Raw genomic sequence first — 18,036 nt, 5'->3', positions numbered from 1 at the left:
CATGGCATGATGTGAGTGTCTCAAAATGCTAGGTAAGGGTATCTATGACCATGAGTTCTCCAAAAGTATACATATATAGCGAAAAAACAAAAAATGATCAGCCACTAAAATTTTATATTTTTTTAAGTCTTTTAATAATTATTAAATAATCATTATTTAATTTAAATAGTCGTTGGTTTACATTATTAAAATATTTATGAAGGTCAAAGATCTATTTTTTATTATTTTTGACTTTTTATTTTTAATTATCAATAAACATAATAAATAAATAATAAAATAATAATTTATAAAATAAAAAATAAATTTAATAATTAAATAATATATAAAAAATAAATTATAATTAAAATTAAATAAAAATTATTTAATAATTATTATTAAAAAACTTAAAAAATATATTTTATTATTGGACTATTTAATGATTCAAATATTCTACACCATCAAATCTTATACCGAATGTAACTCTTATTGCTAGCAACACATTTTTATTTTTATTTGTGGGGCTTTATTTATGTGAAACGGCAATTTTATCTATACACCTATAACTATAATAAGTTCTAACCGGAAATTTTATCCTTATAGACAATATAAAGGGGAAATCATTAGAAACAGTAAAAATTGGACCAATGGTTGATTCAATATATTTTAGCAAAGTATAAAAATAATGATTGTTGAAAAATTCACAACAAGAAAACTGAGTTATACTCTGATCATTATCATATATGATCGGCACATAGTTTCCATTTGACAGTTAATGGTTACGAATAAAAAAAAGGAGACTTTAATTTATAGATCACTATAATATTGCTATACTATTATATTTCACTCTCCTTCGGCTGAGATATATGTTAAATCACCAGAAGATTATAAAGAAGAAATAAAGTGGAATATAGTGATCCAAAAATGCTACATGTACAAAATAAAAGTTACTAAATCAAATATCATGTATTATTTAAATTATTTTTAATATATATTTTATATTTAATATATTTTATAAAAGTAGCCGATTTATTAGTAATTATTTTTGTGTAAATAAAGCATGGTGGATAATAATGACAGGTGCAATGTGAATAAAATAATAAGCATCGTGTAATATATTCTTAGTAATGGGTATGGAGTATGGACCATCCTTTTTCATGTTCCAAAATTTGGCAAGTACTTTCCCCCTTGCACCCAACCACAACAAACGATTCAGACCCAGAAAACCATCAAATACTTTCTGACTACCTCTCCAATTTGGTCCCCAGTTAATTCTGAACTACCCAATAAATAGAATCGACCACTTTTTGTTTCATAACTAGAGACTTTTCAAATATTTGAATCGTACGAATATACTCAGTTTTTATTATAAAACAGGCACTATAAAAAAAAGCATTTCTCCAAAATTTTTTACATGATCTCTCGCCCCCTGTTTCGAGCCGAAAAGACCATGGGTCAGAGTGAGACAAGTAACATAAAATTGGGCCACCTAATACCTCCACTTTAAACCTTATCCACCGAATTTGTGGGCCTTGCACAAGTGTAGGTCCATTGAACCCGAGCCCACCACACCAACCTTAGATAAATCCGCTCACATGTTGATATAAATAAACTTATTACATTATTTTTATTCTTGTAATTTTATAAAATTAAAAAATATAAAATATTAAAAAATATTTTTAATTTTTAAAAAATATTAGAGCAATATTGATAGAAAAAGAAAAATCTATTATTTTAAATATATTCACATGAAAAAAGCACAAGAATGTGGCAGCAGCATCATCAACTCAAGAATGAAAAGCAAAGCATATTCACTATTTCAGTCTTAAACTCTCGCGCATAAGCTAAACTAAGCAAAACTACTCCAGATTCTTTCAGAAGATTAAAGAAACAAAGAAAATGCAGCACAACCAAAATGTCGATATTGACCATCAGCTCCCCGAAATCAAAATCCACCACCCCTCCGCCGCATCCGCCGCATCCACCCCGACGCCCACTGCCGGCGCTCGCCGCAAGATCGGTGTAGCGGTCGACCTCTCCGATGAGAGCGCCCACGCCGTCCGCTGGGCGGTCCACCACTACATCCGCCCTGGAGACGCCGTCGTGCTCCTCCACGTCAGCCCTACCAACGTCCTATTCGGCGCCGATTGGGGCTCCATCGACCTCTCCATCAACACTGATCCTGTCTCCGAGGAGGAGGCCGTCGCTGCCGCTAACCAAGGAAGCGGAGACAATCGCCGGAAGCTTGAGGACGACTTCGACGCGTTCACGGCGTCGAAGGCAGCGGATCTGGCTCGGCCGCTTAGGGAGGCTCAGATTCCTTACAAGATCCACATTGTGAAGGATCATGACATGAAGGAGAGACTGTGTCTCGAGGTTGAGCGGTTAGGGCTCAGCGCCGTCATCATGGGAAGCAGGGGATTTGGCGCCGTCAGGCGCGGCAGCGACGGCAAGCTTGGCAGCGTCAGTGATTACTGTGTTCATCACTGCGTCTGTCCTGTCGTCGTTGTGCGGTATCCTGATGATAAAGATGCTGAGGTTGCTGGTAACGCTGCTGCTGGAAGCGGTGCTCCTGCTGCGGTTGTGGCGGTTAAGGAAGGCGAGGATGGCGAGGCGGTGATCAAGCCGGTTCCGCATGAACATAAAAAAGGTTTTGAATTTGTTCGTTTGTTTCTTATTTTTCCGAGTTGTTGATTTTGATTTTGCTTTTGCCAATTGTGCAATTGATTGATTTTTCTGATTGGACCTTTTATTTAGTTTATGCTAATGATTTGAAGTGCGCATATTGAGTTTCAGCATGATCTTCAAAGTCATGGTTCGATCATAAGCTCATAACTATGAAGTTGCTTTCAGCTTAGAGCATGTTATTCAGTTATCGTTTATTTGTTTGCAAACTTAAACTATGAACCAAACTAACCCTAAGTTGTGGGTGTTTTTGTTCTTAGATTTGGTTATGGAATTTGTTGCAGTTATAGTAAGGGGCAACTTTTGTCGTTGATTTTGTGAATTGAAGAAATAATTTCCCGTGCTTGAGTATTTACGTGTTTCCCTTTTCTGTATGTAACATATTGTTCTTCACTGATGTTACGGATTGGGATTGGGATATGGATACATAGTTGGCTTGATAGCTGTGAATCATGAGAGTAATGTTGTGTTATATTTAGGTTTTGGTTTTGGTTTCGATCCTGGTAATTTAGTAGTAGAATGCTCTGAAGCAGGGTTGCCATTATTGTACAGATTAGTATTGTTGAACTTTGTGATTAGTTATAAGTTTTCTAATGAGTCCTCTAAGAATTGTTTGTTAAGGTTTCAAAATTGGTAAGTTTAATATATATATATATATATATATCAACGGTGTGTCAAAACCAAAGTGTTGATTGTTAGCTCTCTGAGTTATTGATTTTGAATCTACCTACTACTATCTGTGCAATCTTTCTCTAAAGCATGTGAAGAAAGTAAGAAACTAGTCTTTGTACTTGATCTCCAAAACATACCTACTATGCTTACCCCTGCAAATTTCAAACGAGCAATGCTAGGGGGCCAGCAATTTTTGTGATTGTTAGCCATCAACTAGCCATCAATGATGATTTGATGGTGTGAGATTGGTGTGAGATTTCATCCAATGGCTCACCTTTCTCTGCTGGTTAAATGCTGGCCAAAATTCAACAAAACTGCTGGCCCCCTAGACTTTTCCATTTCAAATTATGTGGTGTGGTGCTGCATTGTGCATGCCCGAGGACTTCGGTTAATCCCAAATTAGAGAAAACATGGTTTTATGTAAATATTAATATAGATGTTAGGGGATTTGGGCCTAGGGAAAAGGTGCATTTGCATTGCATATTTGCATTCCCCATGGTTTGTGATAATTGTAAACATTAGGGCCAGGCATCAGCTATTATTGATGAGGACCGTTATGGTGTATAATGCTGTGCTCATTGATGTTTATGTAGCTTCATGGGCTACATTTACATATACATTGTTGGCTAGTTATATTTGTTGCTGCAATGTTGTACTTGTTGATTCACACATTAGGTGCCACGTGGAGAGTATTTCCAAAGGATTTTCTTAATGGAGCAGAGGATTAGCTGGTGCCAAGACATTGCTTGATCCTGTCTCTTGAGGTGTGCACTTAAACTTTTTTAGTTCTTTCTTTTGTTGTTCTGCTGCGTAATAAAGGAAACATAGTTTTTTAAGTTATTGACTTATCATCTTCTGCTCTTCACGGTTCTGTTTGCACCAGTAATGTGCATGTTCAAAGTATTCCTCTTGCTCATTCAAGCACTTATTATATGTGTTAGACATAAGTCACATAACCATTTTCATTACCCTCCTTACTTCATGTTTCAGCCTCTTCTATTAAATTTCTTTTGAGTCTCATATATCTTGGCCTTTTAAGTCCTGACTATGTTCCCTGTTTTCGCATTTGTTTCATTGCAGAATGTATCACCTGATTCTAGAAGGTTCACAAAACATTTGTGGAGTGCTCTCTTACTTTTCCTGTCACCTTGTGCTTAGAGCATTTCCTGAGAAAAGATTAAGGATTGTTGTGCTTGTTGTGATCTTGGTTCGTTTAGGCTCCTAGAGGTTTTGTTTTCTCTTCCGAAACGGTATATACTTTCTGATGTTGTAGATGTAAAATGTCTCTGCCTTTGGACAGTTTATGGGGTAATTGTTCTCATTCTGTATGTGGGATATCATATTATATCATATAATGAGCACTCCCTATTTAGCTAGATTATATCAACGAATTGCAATGATGGTAAAAATTGCATATGCTTAACTAGTAATAAAATGTGAGATGAAATGTGATATACTGTAAATTTAATGAATTTATATAAGCATAAGAGATAAAAATGTCGATCAAGGAAAATGTATAATTCTGTAAATGTAGTGGTCAGGTTTTTTTCTTTTTAATTTTTTTCCTTGCCAATTATTAATCAGTTTTGTGTGCAATAGTATGCGAATTTCATTTAAAGAAATGGCATGGATACAATCTAATTATTGGAACGCCCAACAGAACAGACTCATGCATGCTAATACAGCGGCACAGATACTCATTATGAATTACAAAGGTCTAGTTTGGAAGAAATTTTATATTGAATTTATGAGACATTTTCACCCTATAAAACTGGAAATGAAAATGTTAAAAGTTGATCATATGTCCTGCATATCAGGTGATGTAAAATTTTATTCTGAAGTTTTGATTTTGAGGAGGAACTACTAAATGAGGGACATTGGCATATAATTTCTCTTTATTGAAAAACATAATTATATATTGACAAATTTATTAATATTAAATTATTATAAAAAAATTGTACGATTAAAATTTAAGACATACAAATATTTATAAAAAAATTTACATTTAAGCAATTCGTGAGCAATAGGCAAAAATAATAAATTTTAAAATATTAAGAATTTTAAATTTATAAAAAAAAGATTGGTTCGAAGAGTAATTTGATTTATAAGCTTTAATTTCAGACACTAAACTCAGTCGCCTTATAAAATTTTGCGGCTGATTTGAGTTATTTATAACGATGACATACAAGTGACATGCTTACAGCACGTGGCACTAGCATGGCATGTAGATAAATTGTGTTGTTTTAGACTGTGTTTGGTTAGTGTCTTTTAAGACATATAGACACATACACAAAGATACATAAACATAAAAATACACAAATTTTATAATGTATTTAATAATAATGTATAAGACACACATGTATAAATTAAATATCAATTTTATTTTCATTAAAAGAAAGGGAGGAGAGAAAATAAAAAGTGAAAAGAAAATATGAAGATAAAATTGGTAATTTAAAAAATAATTAGGAATAAAAATATCAAATTTTGTATCTCATGTATTATATCTCTATGTCTCAATTTTAAAAAAGAATATTAGATACATATATTTTGTGTATATCTCTATACTACTATATTCATTTAAATTTGTGTTTCAGTAAATTCACAGTGAACGTTACTGTGTCTAACAATTAGTGTGCATATTTTAACAAACAAACATAGTTATATAGCATTATCTTTTGCATTGACATGTTATGTATTACATGTCATTATCCTATTACATATGATCGAATAATTATCTGACACGTGACATTAATAGTTAATGTTAATATGCAAATTTAGAGACCGAATTAAATAAATTAAAATTTTAGAAAGTAATTTGAGAAAGTGATGCAATTTTAGAAGCCATTTCAAAAATTATATGGAAAGACATAATTAGAGAGAAATTAGATGAGTTAATACTTAAAATCGTCCATGAAAGATCATGCATTCTTTATTTTCGTCTCTGAATTATTTTTTTAATCAAATTAGTCCTTGAATAAATATTTTTAAATTATGTTCGTCCTTCCATTAACCTCGTGATGCTGCCATTAAAAATCTGCTGACATGGAACGTGAGCTGGCAGTCCATCCTACCAAACGACGTCACTTTGCACTTTAAAAGTATGCAAGTTGTGAAACACCACCCTTTTGAGAGTAGAGAGTGTAACGTTGTGCACTTTGTCTCCTGAACAAGTCCTCATTTGTTCTTCTTCACTCTCACCGTGACTCTTTATTTCTTTGACCCATAAACTACCATCACGAAGATGAAGAAGACCATGTCGTCGTCCGCAACCATTAGAGTAGTTGTGGAGCATTGTTTGTGCGTCAGTTCTGGAGCTTGGTGGAAATCTTGAAGGCAACGACACAGCGTTGTTTCTGCGTTCAACGTGAGAGGTAAAATTTTTGTATCTTGAAAAAAAATTGGTAACACTATGTATACCCTTAGTTTTTCCATATGATTGAGTCATGGTGAAGAATCTGTTAGTGCATAGGGTTTAGGGTTTCATTCCAGGGATTTAGTTTATGATCGGTTATATAGGTAACAATGGCAAGATTTTGTTTTTGTGTCTTCGAAAAATAATACTTGTTGTTTGTGTTAATGAAGTAATGGTTACTGGTTTAGTTATTGTGTTAGTGATGAGTTAGTCTTATGCATGTTCTGTGTTAATTTTTGATAGGGTTGGAGGTATTGATAGTCTTAGATGGCTTGCTACATTGACTTTTTTTTCTTAATATTGTTGTTTGCTATTATGTAGATGGACGGTCCTCCGATTACATTCATATTTCATCATGGTGGAAATTTTAAAAATTATGAGAAAGGAAGTAAAATCTACGAACCAGATAATACAAAAGTCTTGTTGGCGGTTGATGGGGATACTCTTGATGTGTTTTTTGTTAAAGGATACTATAAAGAACTGGAATATACTGGGGGACATATATTTGTGGAAAGTTCTTTGGCTGTCGCTTGAGGGTGGGCTGATAAAGTTAGAAACTGATAAAGATCTACTTAAAATGTGTAAGACTTGTAGAAGGAATCACAACGTCATGAACATATTCTTTGAACATGGAATTTCAGAGCCACACGTGGTGGAATGCATGAGTGAGGATGATGAAGTGATTATGCCAAAGAATGCCTCTTTGTTGAAGCTGCCCAGCACACAGCCTATAATGCAAGCTACTAAAAATACATCACAACCTACAAAGAGCCACTCACAACCATCGAAGACTAACCCCCTCCATTCCCCTTCCAAAAATATAGCCAAAGCCAATCCTACCTTTGCTGGACCCAATCCTCATCTCAAAAAAATAGACTATGTATAGCCTAATACAAGGTCCTCCCAACCCACACAGAAGCCCATTGACAAGCCCAATTTTCAGCCCACCAAAAAGTGTAATTCTCAGCCCATACAAAAGCCCAAATTCCAGCTCAAGTTCCAACAAAAAAGTTTCTCCCAACCTGCAAAACCTTGCATTGATCCTTTGAATCCTGCTGTTAAACCAAGAAGTGGCCATCAACCTCCAAAGAAGTCACATGCTCAAAATAAGAACAAAGAACCTCTGCAATTCACAAGGCCTGGTCGAGCTGTTAAGCCACTCCCAATTCAAAATGATAGTGACTCTCATGACTCATATGAGAATACTGAGGACCACTAAAATCTTAGAAGATCTCAGTGACACTGACAGTGGTAGTGATGACTTCAATAGTAGAGGACCAAAGAAAACTGATTTCAGAGAGAAGCATAGACCAGCTTCTTCTAGAGGGGCTAAAAAGGTTATTGACACCGATGACTTTAGTTATGAAGATATTGAAGAGGATGAGCCATCTGATTCTGGTAAGTCATGATTGGTCTTTCTTATGTTACTCATGTTATTTTATATCACACATGTTGATTGGAATACTAAACTTTATTGTACTTGGATTGACGGACTCGGAAGAGAAAACTGAAATTGAAGGTGAATCTGACTATGACTCCTAGCACTCGGCAGATATGGATAAGGTGTTGGACTCTAATGAAGAAGAAGCTACTTTGTATCCACCATACAATAAAAAGGTAAAGTTCAAAAACTTCAAACTTAAGGTAAGCATGATTTTTAAGTCGAAGCACCACTTTATAAATGCAACTAGGGATTACACCATACAATAGGGGGTATAAATATCATTTTTACTAAAAATGACAACATCAGAGTCAGGGCTGTATGCAAAATAGAGGGATGTCCTTGGGTTGTGTATTGTGCATGTAATAAGCAAAATGGGATTTGGCAAATTAAGACATTAGTTGAACACACATGTGCTAGAAAAAGAAAGAACAGGGCTGCAACACAGGAGTAGACCTTAGGTAAGTTGGTTCCTAAGCTTAGGAAGCACGCAACTACGAAGCATAGAAAGGTTTATGACTAGTTTGTGAGGAAGTGCAACATTAAGCTAAATAGTACCTGCATTACTAGGGCCTTAAAGTCAGCAAAGAAAGTAGTGAAAGGAGATGAAGTTGCACAATATGCACTTATCTGAGATTATGCTAACCAACTGTGGACCACCAACCCAGGTTCAACAGTCCAAGTTAGTGTCATTCCCATGCCTGAAAGTCCTCCACAGTTTCAAAGATTTTATGTATGTCTCGATGTGTGTAAGAAAGGATTCAAGGCCGGGTGTCGATCGTTGATTGGCTTGGACGGAGTCTTTCTGAAGACCTTACATGGAGGACAGTTGCTAACTGTTTGTGGCTAAGATGCCAACAATCACGTGTTCGTGATTGCTTATGTAATTGTGGATGTCAAAAACAGAGACAACTGGCAATGGTTTCTTGAACTGCTACACAACAACTTTGGTGACTACAAGGAAAATGGATGGGCCTTTATCTCAGATATGTAAAAGGTAAGGACCAATTTGATCCACGAAAAGATTTTAAAGGACCAATTTGATATACTGAAATATCTTGCAAGGACATATTTGATTTAATGAAATATCTTTTGAGGACTATTTTAATGCAACATCTTTTCGCTGCAATTTGTTTTTCCAAGGATTAGTCCCAGCCATACAGGAAGTAATGCTAAGAGTTCACCATCAATTTTGCGTGTGGCATCTCTGGAGGAATTTCTCAAAGTAGTGGGGGAGTATACAACTGAAGGAGTTGATGTGAAAATATGCTAGATCAAAGACTGTAAGTGACTTTGATAGGAACATAAAGAGAGTCAATGTGATAAACGAAAGGGCATGGCATATTTGGATAAGTGGTCGAAGGAAGCATGGACTAAAGCTCACTTTTGTAAGGGGCCAAAAATGGACACTATTTGTAACAATGCTTATGAGCTGTTTAATGCAAGGACAAAGTATGATAGGGCGAAGCCTATCCTCACATTGGCGGAGGAAGTTAGGAGGATGATAATGAAAACTATGATCGAGAATAGGCAGAAACTGACAAACTACCAGGGAATTATGTCTCTAGTGCAACAAAGCAAGCTTGAGGCAATGACAAAGTTTTCTCTGCATTGGTCCCCATAATGGAGTGATGATCAGAATGAGGACTTATACGAAGTTTAAGGTTGACTAAGGCTTAGTTTGGTAAAGCTTTTGCTTTTTAAAAGTAGCTTATGAAAGCTGTCTTTTAAAAGACAGCTTTTTAAAAGCTGCAGCACTTACGTTTGGTAAAATCAAATTAAAAATGGCTTTTAATAAGTACAAGCACCATAATTGTGTTTGGTAAAACAGCTTTTAAAAGTTGAAAAAATTATAATAAACATGTTTATAACAAAAAAATAATTTTTTTTTCAAATTCTTTAAAATTTTATATAATATTTTAAAATAAAATAATGTTAAAATAAAAAATTCATAATAAACATAAATATAATAAATAAATTCTTCTATTTTTTAACTTTAAAATTTTATATAAGTATCATAAAAATTTATTTTATCCTAAATATCATTACTAAAAATATTAAATTACCTAAATTACTATAATCTAAATTACCTAAATTACTATAATTACTCTTATGATTATATATCTATATTTATATATGTATATACATGTTGTTATTATAATTTGGACTAATGCTCATGCAAAAAAAATTTTATGATTGGTTTTCATCAACCTCTTCCCGTTTCAAAGAACAGAAAAAAACAAACAAACATAATAGATCTACTGAAAAAATACAAAATTAACGCAAAAAAATAATATAAATAGATAGAAGTTCATACCTAATATGTGATAGAGATGTATTTGTGTTGAAATTTGTGAAGATTAGGTTGAAAAATAAAAAATATATGAAGATTGTGTTAGATTTTATGAAGGTTAGGAAGAGAAGTTAGAAATATATGAAGATTTTAATGGCAATATAATAGCGGGAAATATGTGCGGGAAAATGAAAAAAATTTGGTAAGCATAAGCCAGCTTTGAAAAGCTCCCTCCTAGGTGCTTTTAAAAGCACCCCTAACTTTTAAAAGCCGCAAGCACAAGCACTTGAGCTTTTTAATTTACCAAACGCAAAATGACGTGCTTGTGCTTTTTAAAAGCACAAGCACCTCCTGAAAAAGCTTTACCAAACCCAGCCTAAGTATAATGGTTGTTGATTTAGAAAAGCGTACTTGCACATATAGATATCATGGTGTTAAACACTATCAAGTCTCATTGTTTTTTAAGGCCTTTATTTTAGGAACTTTATTATCTTTTTATGTCTCTGATTTTTCATTTACTTCTTTATATATGATAGTGTGAGTAATGCATAAATATATTTTCTTCACATGTGTACTCAAAATCCAAGTTACCATTTATAGGCTTTACTTTCAGTTTACAATAGTTTAGCCATGATAACTGAAAACAAAAAAATCAGAACCCTAAATCACACCACCATATCACATTCACTGTTTCCTACTTGTACATATATGACATGCAAAATAAAGCTACTACTAAGATGACTATTATAAGACCAGTAAACATGAAACACATTAACATTTTGAGTACTTTGACTTCTACTTCTAAACTACCTATTCTCCATGCTAATTTAACCTTCCAATCTTCATAATCAATCTCCAGTTTTCCATCAATTTCTGGGACTTTCCTTCGACCTTCTGCAACAGCTACATGTTCATTTTTCTCGACCCATTTAAAAAAAATTGCAGTGGCTCCCTTTCTGAAAACATTGAATAAAATTGTTAATCCCACATAAAGAGTGAAAGCTAGGATGATGCTATCATTCATACAAAATTAAACTCACCTAATATCTTGGACAAGTATGAAACAACCTATCTGAATTTTGTGATGTCCCAAATTTCTTAATCAAAGTTTTTTAAACTGCAGAAACAGATTTTTTCATCGTTTTTCCTTCTTCTTTGCATGGACGAACTCGAAGCATAGCTACCATGTGAGTGCGACGACAACCCACCACCGGGACTTCCACTTCCACTCCCCATCATGGCGCGAAAATTGACTTCCTCCTCCCTCAACAGTTGCTGGACCTGCGACAACACTCAAGCAAGGCATTCATGTTAATGAGAAGATGGGAATTAGGGTTTATTTATTTAAGACTTAAGGACAAAATTGATGCATAACTCAAAAACATATCTCGTTAACAATACACACACTATGTCAGGTGTTATTCGTGTTACCAGCTCACGTTTCAGGTCAGCAAATTTTTAACGATAGCGTTACGAAATTAATAGAAGGACGAACATGATTTAAAAATATTCGTTAAAGAACTAATTTAATTAAAAGAATAATTAGAAAATAAAAATAGAAAATGGATGAGTATTAACCCGAAATTAGATATTGATTTTGTGATCTCAACGGGGATAACTTATGCGACAATGGATTAAGTGGAGTGCATGATCCAGCCTTTCAAGAATCATTTCCCCAAAATCTAACAATTAATGAACAAACTTTTCAAATTAGGATTAAATAAAAAATACGTAACTAACCATTCTTTTTCCTTGTATAGTTTTTGGGAAATCATGACTACAGAGGAAATGCCAAGGCACAATTAATCCCCGTCATTAGATACACAGACAACAGATGGATATGCTTCAGATCATAATATCATATATTCTCAATGCAAGAACTAAGCAAAACTACTCCAAAGTCCAAAGTCGTCTTCAAAAACAACATTACCACGCTTTCAAGAAAAAAAAAATATTAAAAAAAGAAAATGCAGCACAACCAAAATGTCGATATTGACCCTCAGCTCCCCGAAATCAAAATCCACCACCCTTCCGCCGCAGTCGCCGCATCCACCCCGACGCCCACTGCTGGCGCCCGCCGCAAGATCGGCGTAGCAGTCGACCTCTCCGATGAGAGCGCCCACGCCGTTCGCTGGGCGGTCCACCACTACATCCGCCCTGGAGACGCGGTCGTGCTCCTCCACGTCAGCCCTACCAACGTCCTATTCGGCGCCGATTGGGGCTCCATCGACCTCTCAATCAACACTGATCCTGTCTCCGAGGAGGAGGCCGTCGCTGCCGCTAACCATGGCGGCGGAGACAATCGTCGGAAGCTGGAGGACGACTTCGACGCGTTCACGGCGTCGAAGGCGGCGGATCTGGCTCGACCGCTTAGAGAGGCGCAGATTCCTTACAAGATACACATTGTGAAGGATCATGACATGAAGGAGAGGCTGTGTCTCGAGGTTGAGCGGTTAGGGCTCAGCGCCGTCATCATGGGAAGCAGGGGATTTGGCGCCGTCAGACGCGGCAGCGACGGGAAGCTCGGCAGCGTCAGTGATTATTGTGTTCATCACTGCGTCTGTCCCGTTGTGGTTGTACGGTATCCCGATGATAAGGACGCTGAGGTTGCTGGTAGCGCTGCTGCTGGAGGCGGTGCTCCTGCTGCAGTCGCGGTGGTTAAGGAAGGCGAGGCGGTGATCAAGCCGGTTCCGCATGAACATAAAAAAGGTGTTGAATTTGTTCGTTTGTTTCATTTTTTTCCCCAACGACTTGTTGATTTTTATTTTGATTTTGCTTTTGTGAATTGTGCAATTGATTGATTTTTCTGATTGAACCTTTTATTTAGTTTATGCTAATGATTTGAAGTGTGCATATTGAGTTTCAACATGATCTGCAAAGTCATGGTTTGATCATAAGCTCATAACTTATTCAGTTATTGTTTATTTGTTTGCAACCCTAAACTATGAACCAAACTAAGTTGTGGGTGCTTTTGTTCTTGGATTTGGTTACGGAATTTATTGCAGTTATAGTAAGAAGCAACTTTTGTTGTTGATTTTGTGAATTGCAGAAATAATTGCCCGTGCTTGAGGATTTAAATGTTTCCTTTTCTCTATCAAACATATTGTTCTTCGCTGATGTTATGGATTGTGATTGGGATATGGACACATAGTTGGTTCGATAGCAGTAAATCATGAGATTAATGCTGTGTTATATTTAGCTTTTGGTTTTGATCCTGGTAATTTAGTAGTGGAATGCTCTGAGGCAGGGTTGCTATTATTCTACAGATTAGTATTGTTGATTTTGTGATTAGTTATAAGTTTTCTAATGAGTGCTCTAAGGATAGTTTGATAAGGTTTCAAAATTGGTAAGTTTTTATGAAAGAAATAAACTTCTGAAACTCCGAAGGCATTCAATGCATTCAGAACCCTAAGAATTTGTCATATTGGAAAGCTTAATAAGTGTCTCTAGGGCGCTTGATAGCAAACCCCTAATTGATAGATGATGTAATAATCAGTGTTACATTGCTCTCAATCATGTTATTTATGACTAATATATATCAACGGTGAATCAAAACCAAGGTTTTGAATGTTAGATCTGTGAGTTGTTGATTTTAAATCTGCCTAGTACCTATTTGTGCATCTTTTTCTACAGCATGTGAAGAAACTAGTCATTGTATTTGATCCCCAAAGCATATCTACTATGCTTGCCGCTGCAAATTTCAAATATGTAGTGTGGTGCTGCGTTGTGCATACACAGACTTTGGCTAATCCCAAATTAGATAAGACATGGTTTTATGTAAATATTAATTTAGATGTTATGGGCTTATGACCTAGGGACAAAGTTGCCTTGATATTGCATATTTGCATTCCACATGGTTTGTGATAATTGTAAACATTAGAGCCAGCTGGCCAGGCATCAACTATTATTGATGAGGACCATTATGCTGTATAATGCTGTGGTTCTTCTTGAACCTCTATTGTACTTCACAGTTTCTGAATTCTGAAATCAGATATTAAGTTGCGAATAAGTATACATGTTTTGTTTAGCTGGTCATTGATGTTTATTTAGCTTCATAGTCTCCATTTACATATACATACTTGACTAGCTAGATTTGTTGCTGCAATGTTGATTCACATAAGGTGCCACTTAGAAAGTATTTCCAAAGGATTTTATCATTTTCTTAATGAATGTAAACAGTAATGTACGCAATGATCTCTTTCCCCACAAATGTTAACTGCATGGCTCAATATGCTGTTGTTCTATTCATTCAACTACTGATCATTGGTGAACACTTGGCATTCTTATATTAAACTGAGGCATTGCTTGGATGAGTGTTGATTCATTGAACTATGTTATGTGAAACCTCTATTATTAGTGAATGTGCCATATATTGATTGTTGATATTTCCTTTTGTATACGTACACTGGTTGTAAAATTGAAATTTGGCCTCCTAATTGTTGGTTGGTTTGGAACAGAGGATTAGCTGGAGCCAAGTAATTGCTTGATCCTGTCTCGAGGTGTGCACTTCAACTTTTTTAATTCTTTCTTTTGTTGTTCCTGCTGTGTCTCTAGATGTTAAAAGAAATATAGTGTTTTAAGTTATCAACTTATCATCGTCTGCTCTTCATGGTTCTGTTTGCGCTTGCACCGGCAATGCGCTTGTACAAAGTATTCCTCTTGCTCATTCAAGTACTTATTAGATATCTGACATAACCATTGTCATTACTCTCTTTACTTCATGTTTCAGCCTCTTCTATTAAATTTCTTCGAGTCTCATATATCTTGGCCTGTTAAGTCCTGACTTATGTTCTCCTTCTACGCATTTGTTTTTCATTGCAGAATGTATCATCTGATTCTAGAAGGGATTCACAAAACGTTTGTGGAGTGCTCTCTTTCTTTTCCTGTCACCTTGTGCTTAGAACATATCCTGCATATGAACTCTGGAAAAGATTAAGGACAGCTTCGTTGTGCTTGTTGTGATCTTGGTTGGTTTAGGCTTAGAGGATTTGTTTTCTCTTCCGAAACGGTATATACTCGCTGATGTTGTAGATGTAAAATGTCTCTGCCTTTGAACACTTTATGGGTAATTGTTCTCAATCTGCATGTGGGATATCATACTATATAATATAATGAGTACTCCCTATTTAGCTAGATTATATCAACGAATTGCAATGATGGTAAAAATTGCATGTGCTGAACTAATAAAATATGATATACTGTAAAATTGAATGAACTTGTATAAGCAAAATAGAGAAAAATGTCAATCAAGGAAAAATGGCAATAAGATTTGAGGCATTACCTTGGTGTTAATAAAGTATCCAATTCAACTGTTTGGGAGCTACTATCATTCCAAATCTTGAGTTCCATTTAGGAATGTATCATATAAGGTTGATTCGAACACTTGATATTGGTTTAAATAAACGAGTGAGCTAATGGCTTATTTAAATAAACGAGTGAGCTAATTATTTGATTGGTTCTGTTGTATTGCAATATTTTTTTGGTTTTTTACGGTATTCACTAGCTCGATAAGTCGTGGATTAATCCATTTTTTGGTTGAACTAGTAAGATAACTACTAGATTAATCTAAATTGATTTGTTCCGTTGCATTATTGTTGCTACAATGGGCTTGTTTAATTTAACTCGCCCAAGACAAAACAAAAAGATTGGGGACTCCAAAAATATTTATCAAGTATTATATAGATTACTAGTATTTTTACCTGTAATAACATTACGGAATATATATTTTTTAAAATTATGGTTCATTTTGTTCTGACAGTATAAATTATGCATGACACAAGATTTATAAAATCAAATTATTTTTATAAAAAAAATCATAAGCTGACAAAAGTCTCTCGCTAAGAAGACCAATATATCTATAGATAAAAAATCAAATAATAAGATTTTTAATTATTATTTTTATATGAAAAAGTTTCATTTTTTATTAATAATTAATTTTAACATTCGTTATCTAAAATTTAAAACAATTTAACGTGCATACTTTTATAATTAATTAGGTGTTAAGTCTATTGCACAAATAGAAATCATTAATTTTTATACTTATTATTTAAATATAATATTTTTTTTCTCTCTCTATATATAAATATAATTAGATATTAATATAAAAAAATTATACGAATAGTTATAAAATGAGTAAACATCCAACCCGGTCCCTGTCCATTTTTCATAAGGACAAAGCGATCCCTATAAAAAAAAGGTACGTCCCGGCCTCTGTCTTTGTATTCCGTGAGACATGCCGGTCCTTCTGTGTCTTCCGGCATTGAAAACAACCGGAATAAGTATACGTGTCACTTAACGGCGATGAGCTGGCTGCCAGGTGTCCTTGAAGTGCCAAGCTGTCAATTTAAAAATGGACAGGGGTCGATCTGTCCCTGCCTCCAAATAAAAACGCTATCGTTTTAGGTGGGGGATTGAAATGGTGCGTATAGTACATGCCTTGGGTTTCCATTTAACCCTTCTTCCCTTTCTCCTAATTACAGAATACCCTTTCATGTTCTCTCTGAAGACGCCAAAACGACAACGTCTACCTGGCTGTGGAGTTGAGTGAGACGCTGGCAGTGTTGCTGACAACGCTCCAAGTGAAGATTCATACAACACCACTAACAGACTCCCTGACGACGTTGGCAGAACTTTCTTGGGCAAGTCTTCAAGGTAAGTAACAGATTATTCAAATAAAATATTAGTTACATTGTGTATTGTTTAATTAGTTTTGGGTTTGTGAGTGTTTACATTTTTTGTTTTCTGGTTTGGTGTCGCATAACAAAGATAGAGTTTGGTTAGGGTTTAATGTTGCTAATTTTGGGGCATTTTACCATCAAGGAATTCATATATAGAAAATAGGGTTCAATGGAATTCATATACAGTTTGCAAGTGGGTTCAGAATGCATCGATTTTTCTTGTGTCTCCATATATGTAATACTTCATTAGAATATATACCTACTTTAACTACATGTACTCTATTAAAATATATATGTACTCAATTAAAATCACAATTATTTATGTAGAGGTTGTAATATAAATATCATTTACTTTGTTTGTTTCAGATGGATGATTTTATGTTAATGGAAAAGTACATAAGTATCCACCCATAAATTTAGACTATGTTAACTTTTTTTATCTAGAAATTTTATTTAAGGAGTTAGGGTATACAACATATAAGGAGATGTATTGGTTTGACAACACTGTTGAGGACATGGAAGCTGTGCTACATGTTATTAAAGGTGATACTGAGATAAACGAACTGAGGAATGCTCTGAAGAGAAATATGGGCAACAATGAATTTTATCTTTACTTTGATCACCCGATAGATGTCCCTGAAGTTGTTGATGATGGTGTGGAGCGTGATAATGTTGTGCTGAGTGAATCATCATCATCTTCAGGTGGAAAGGATAGTATGGACACAGCTAAGAAAAATTCTGTCCAAAAAAGGCCTTCAAAGAAGTATAAGGGCATTAGAAGAAAATATATTCTGAGAGATGAAAGGTATAATGGAAGTAAAACTGACACTATAGGTGGAGGTTTAAGTGGCATTGGAACTAGTTTGGGTGGCACATTCGG

The 18,036-nt window shown here is 35.0% G+C and overlaps 2 protein-coding genes across 4 annotated transcripts; both read left to right on the top strand.

The window, feature by feature from the left end:
- The first annotated feature begins 1,726 nt into the window (after positions 1-1,726).
- On the top strand, positions 1,727-15,617 carry LOC107462498 (universal stress protein PHOS32). 2 transcript variants are annotated; one of them, XM_052252655.1, is made up of 3 exons: positions 1,727-2,626; positions 14,937-14,978; positions 15,301-15,617. In XM_052252655.1, the coding sequence occupies exons 1-2, from the start codon at positions 1,876-1,878 to the stop codon at positions 14,942-14,944; spliced, it is 759 nt and encodes a 252-aa protein (XP_052108615.1). In that variant the 5' UTR covers positions 1,727-1,875; the 3' UTR covers positions 14,945-14,978; positions 15,301-15,617. The 2 variants fall into 2 exon arrangements, with proteins under 2 accessions (XP_052108615.1, XP_015936582.1); XM_016081096.3 differs by lacking the exons at positions 14,937-14,978; positions 15,301-15,617 and adding exons at positions 4,054-4,097; positions 4,414-4,714 and having other exon boundaries at positions 1,730-2,626.
- On the top strand, positions 12,357-15,617 carry LOC107462499 (universal stress protein PHOS34). Of its 2 annotated transcripts, XM_016081097.3 has the most exons (3): positions 12,357-13,188; positions 14,937-14,978; positions 15,301-15,617. In XM_016081097.3, exons 1-2 carry the CDS (start codon positions 12,447-12,449, stop codon positions 14,942-14,944), a joined length of 750 nt encoding a protein of 249 aa, XP_015936583.1. In that variant the 5' UTR covers positions 12,357-12,446; the 3' UTR covers positions 14,945-14,978; positions 15,301-15,617. The 2 variants fall into 2 exon arrangements, with proteins under 2 accessions (XP_015936583.1, XP_020985158.1); XM_021129499.2 differs by lacking the exon at positions 14,937-14,978.
- Positions 15,618-18,036: the final 2,419 nt, after the last annotated feature.

Source organism: Arachis duranensis, chromosome 8 (assembly GCF_000817695.3).
Source record: "Arachis duranensis cultivar V14167 chromosome 8, aradu.V14167.gnm2.J7QH, whole genome shotgun sequence".
In the NCBI taxonomy this organism is placed as follows: Eukaryota; Viridiplantae; Streptophyta; class Magnoliopsida; order Fabales; family Fabaceae; genus Arachis; species Arachis duranensis.
Note: the sequence above shows the minus strand (reverse complement) of the source record. Positions and strands in the feature narration are given on the sequence as shown.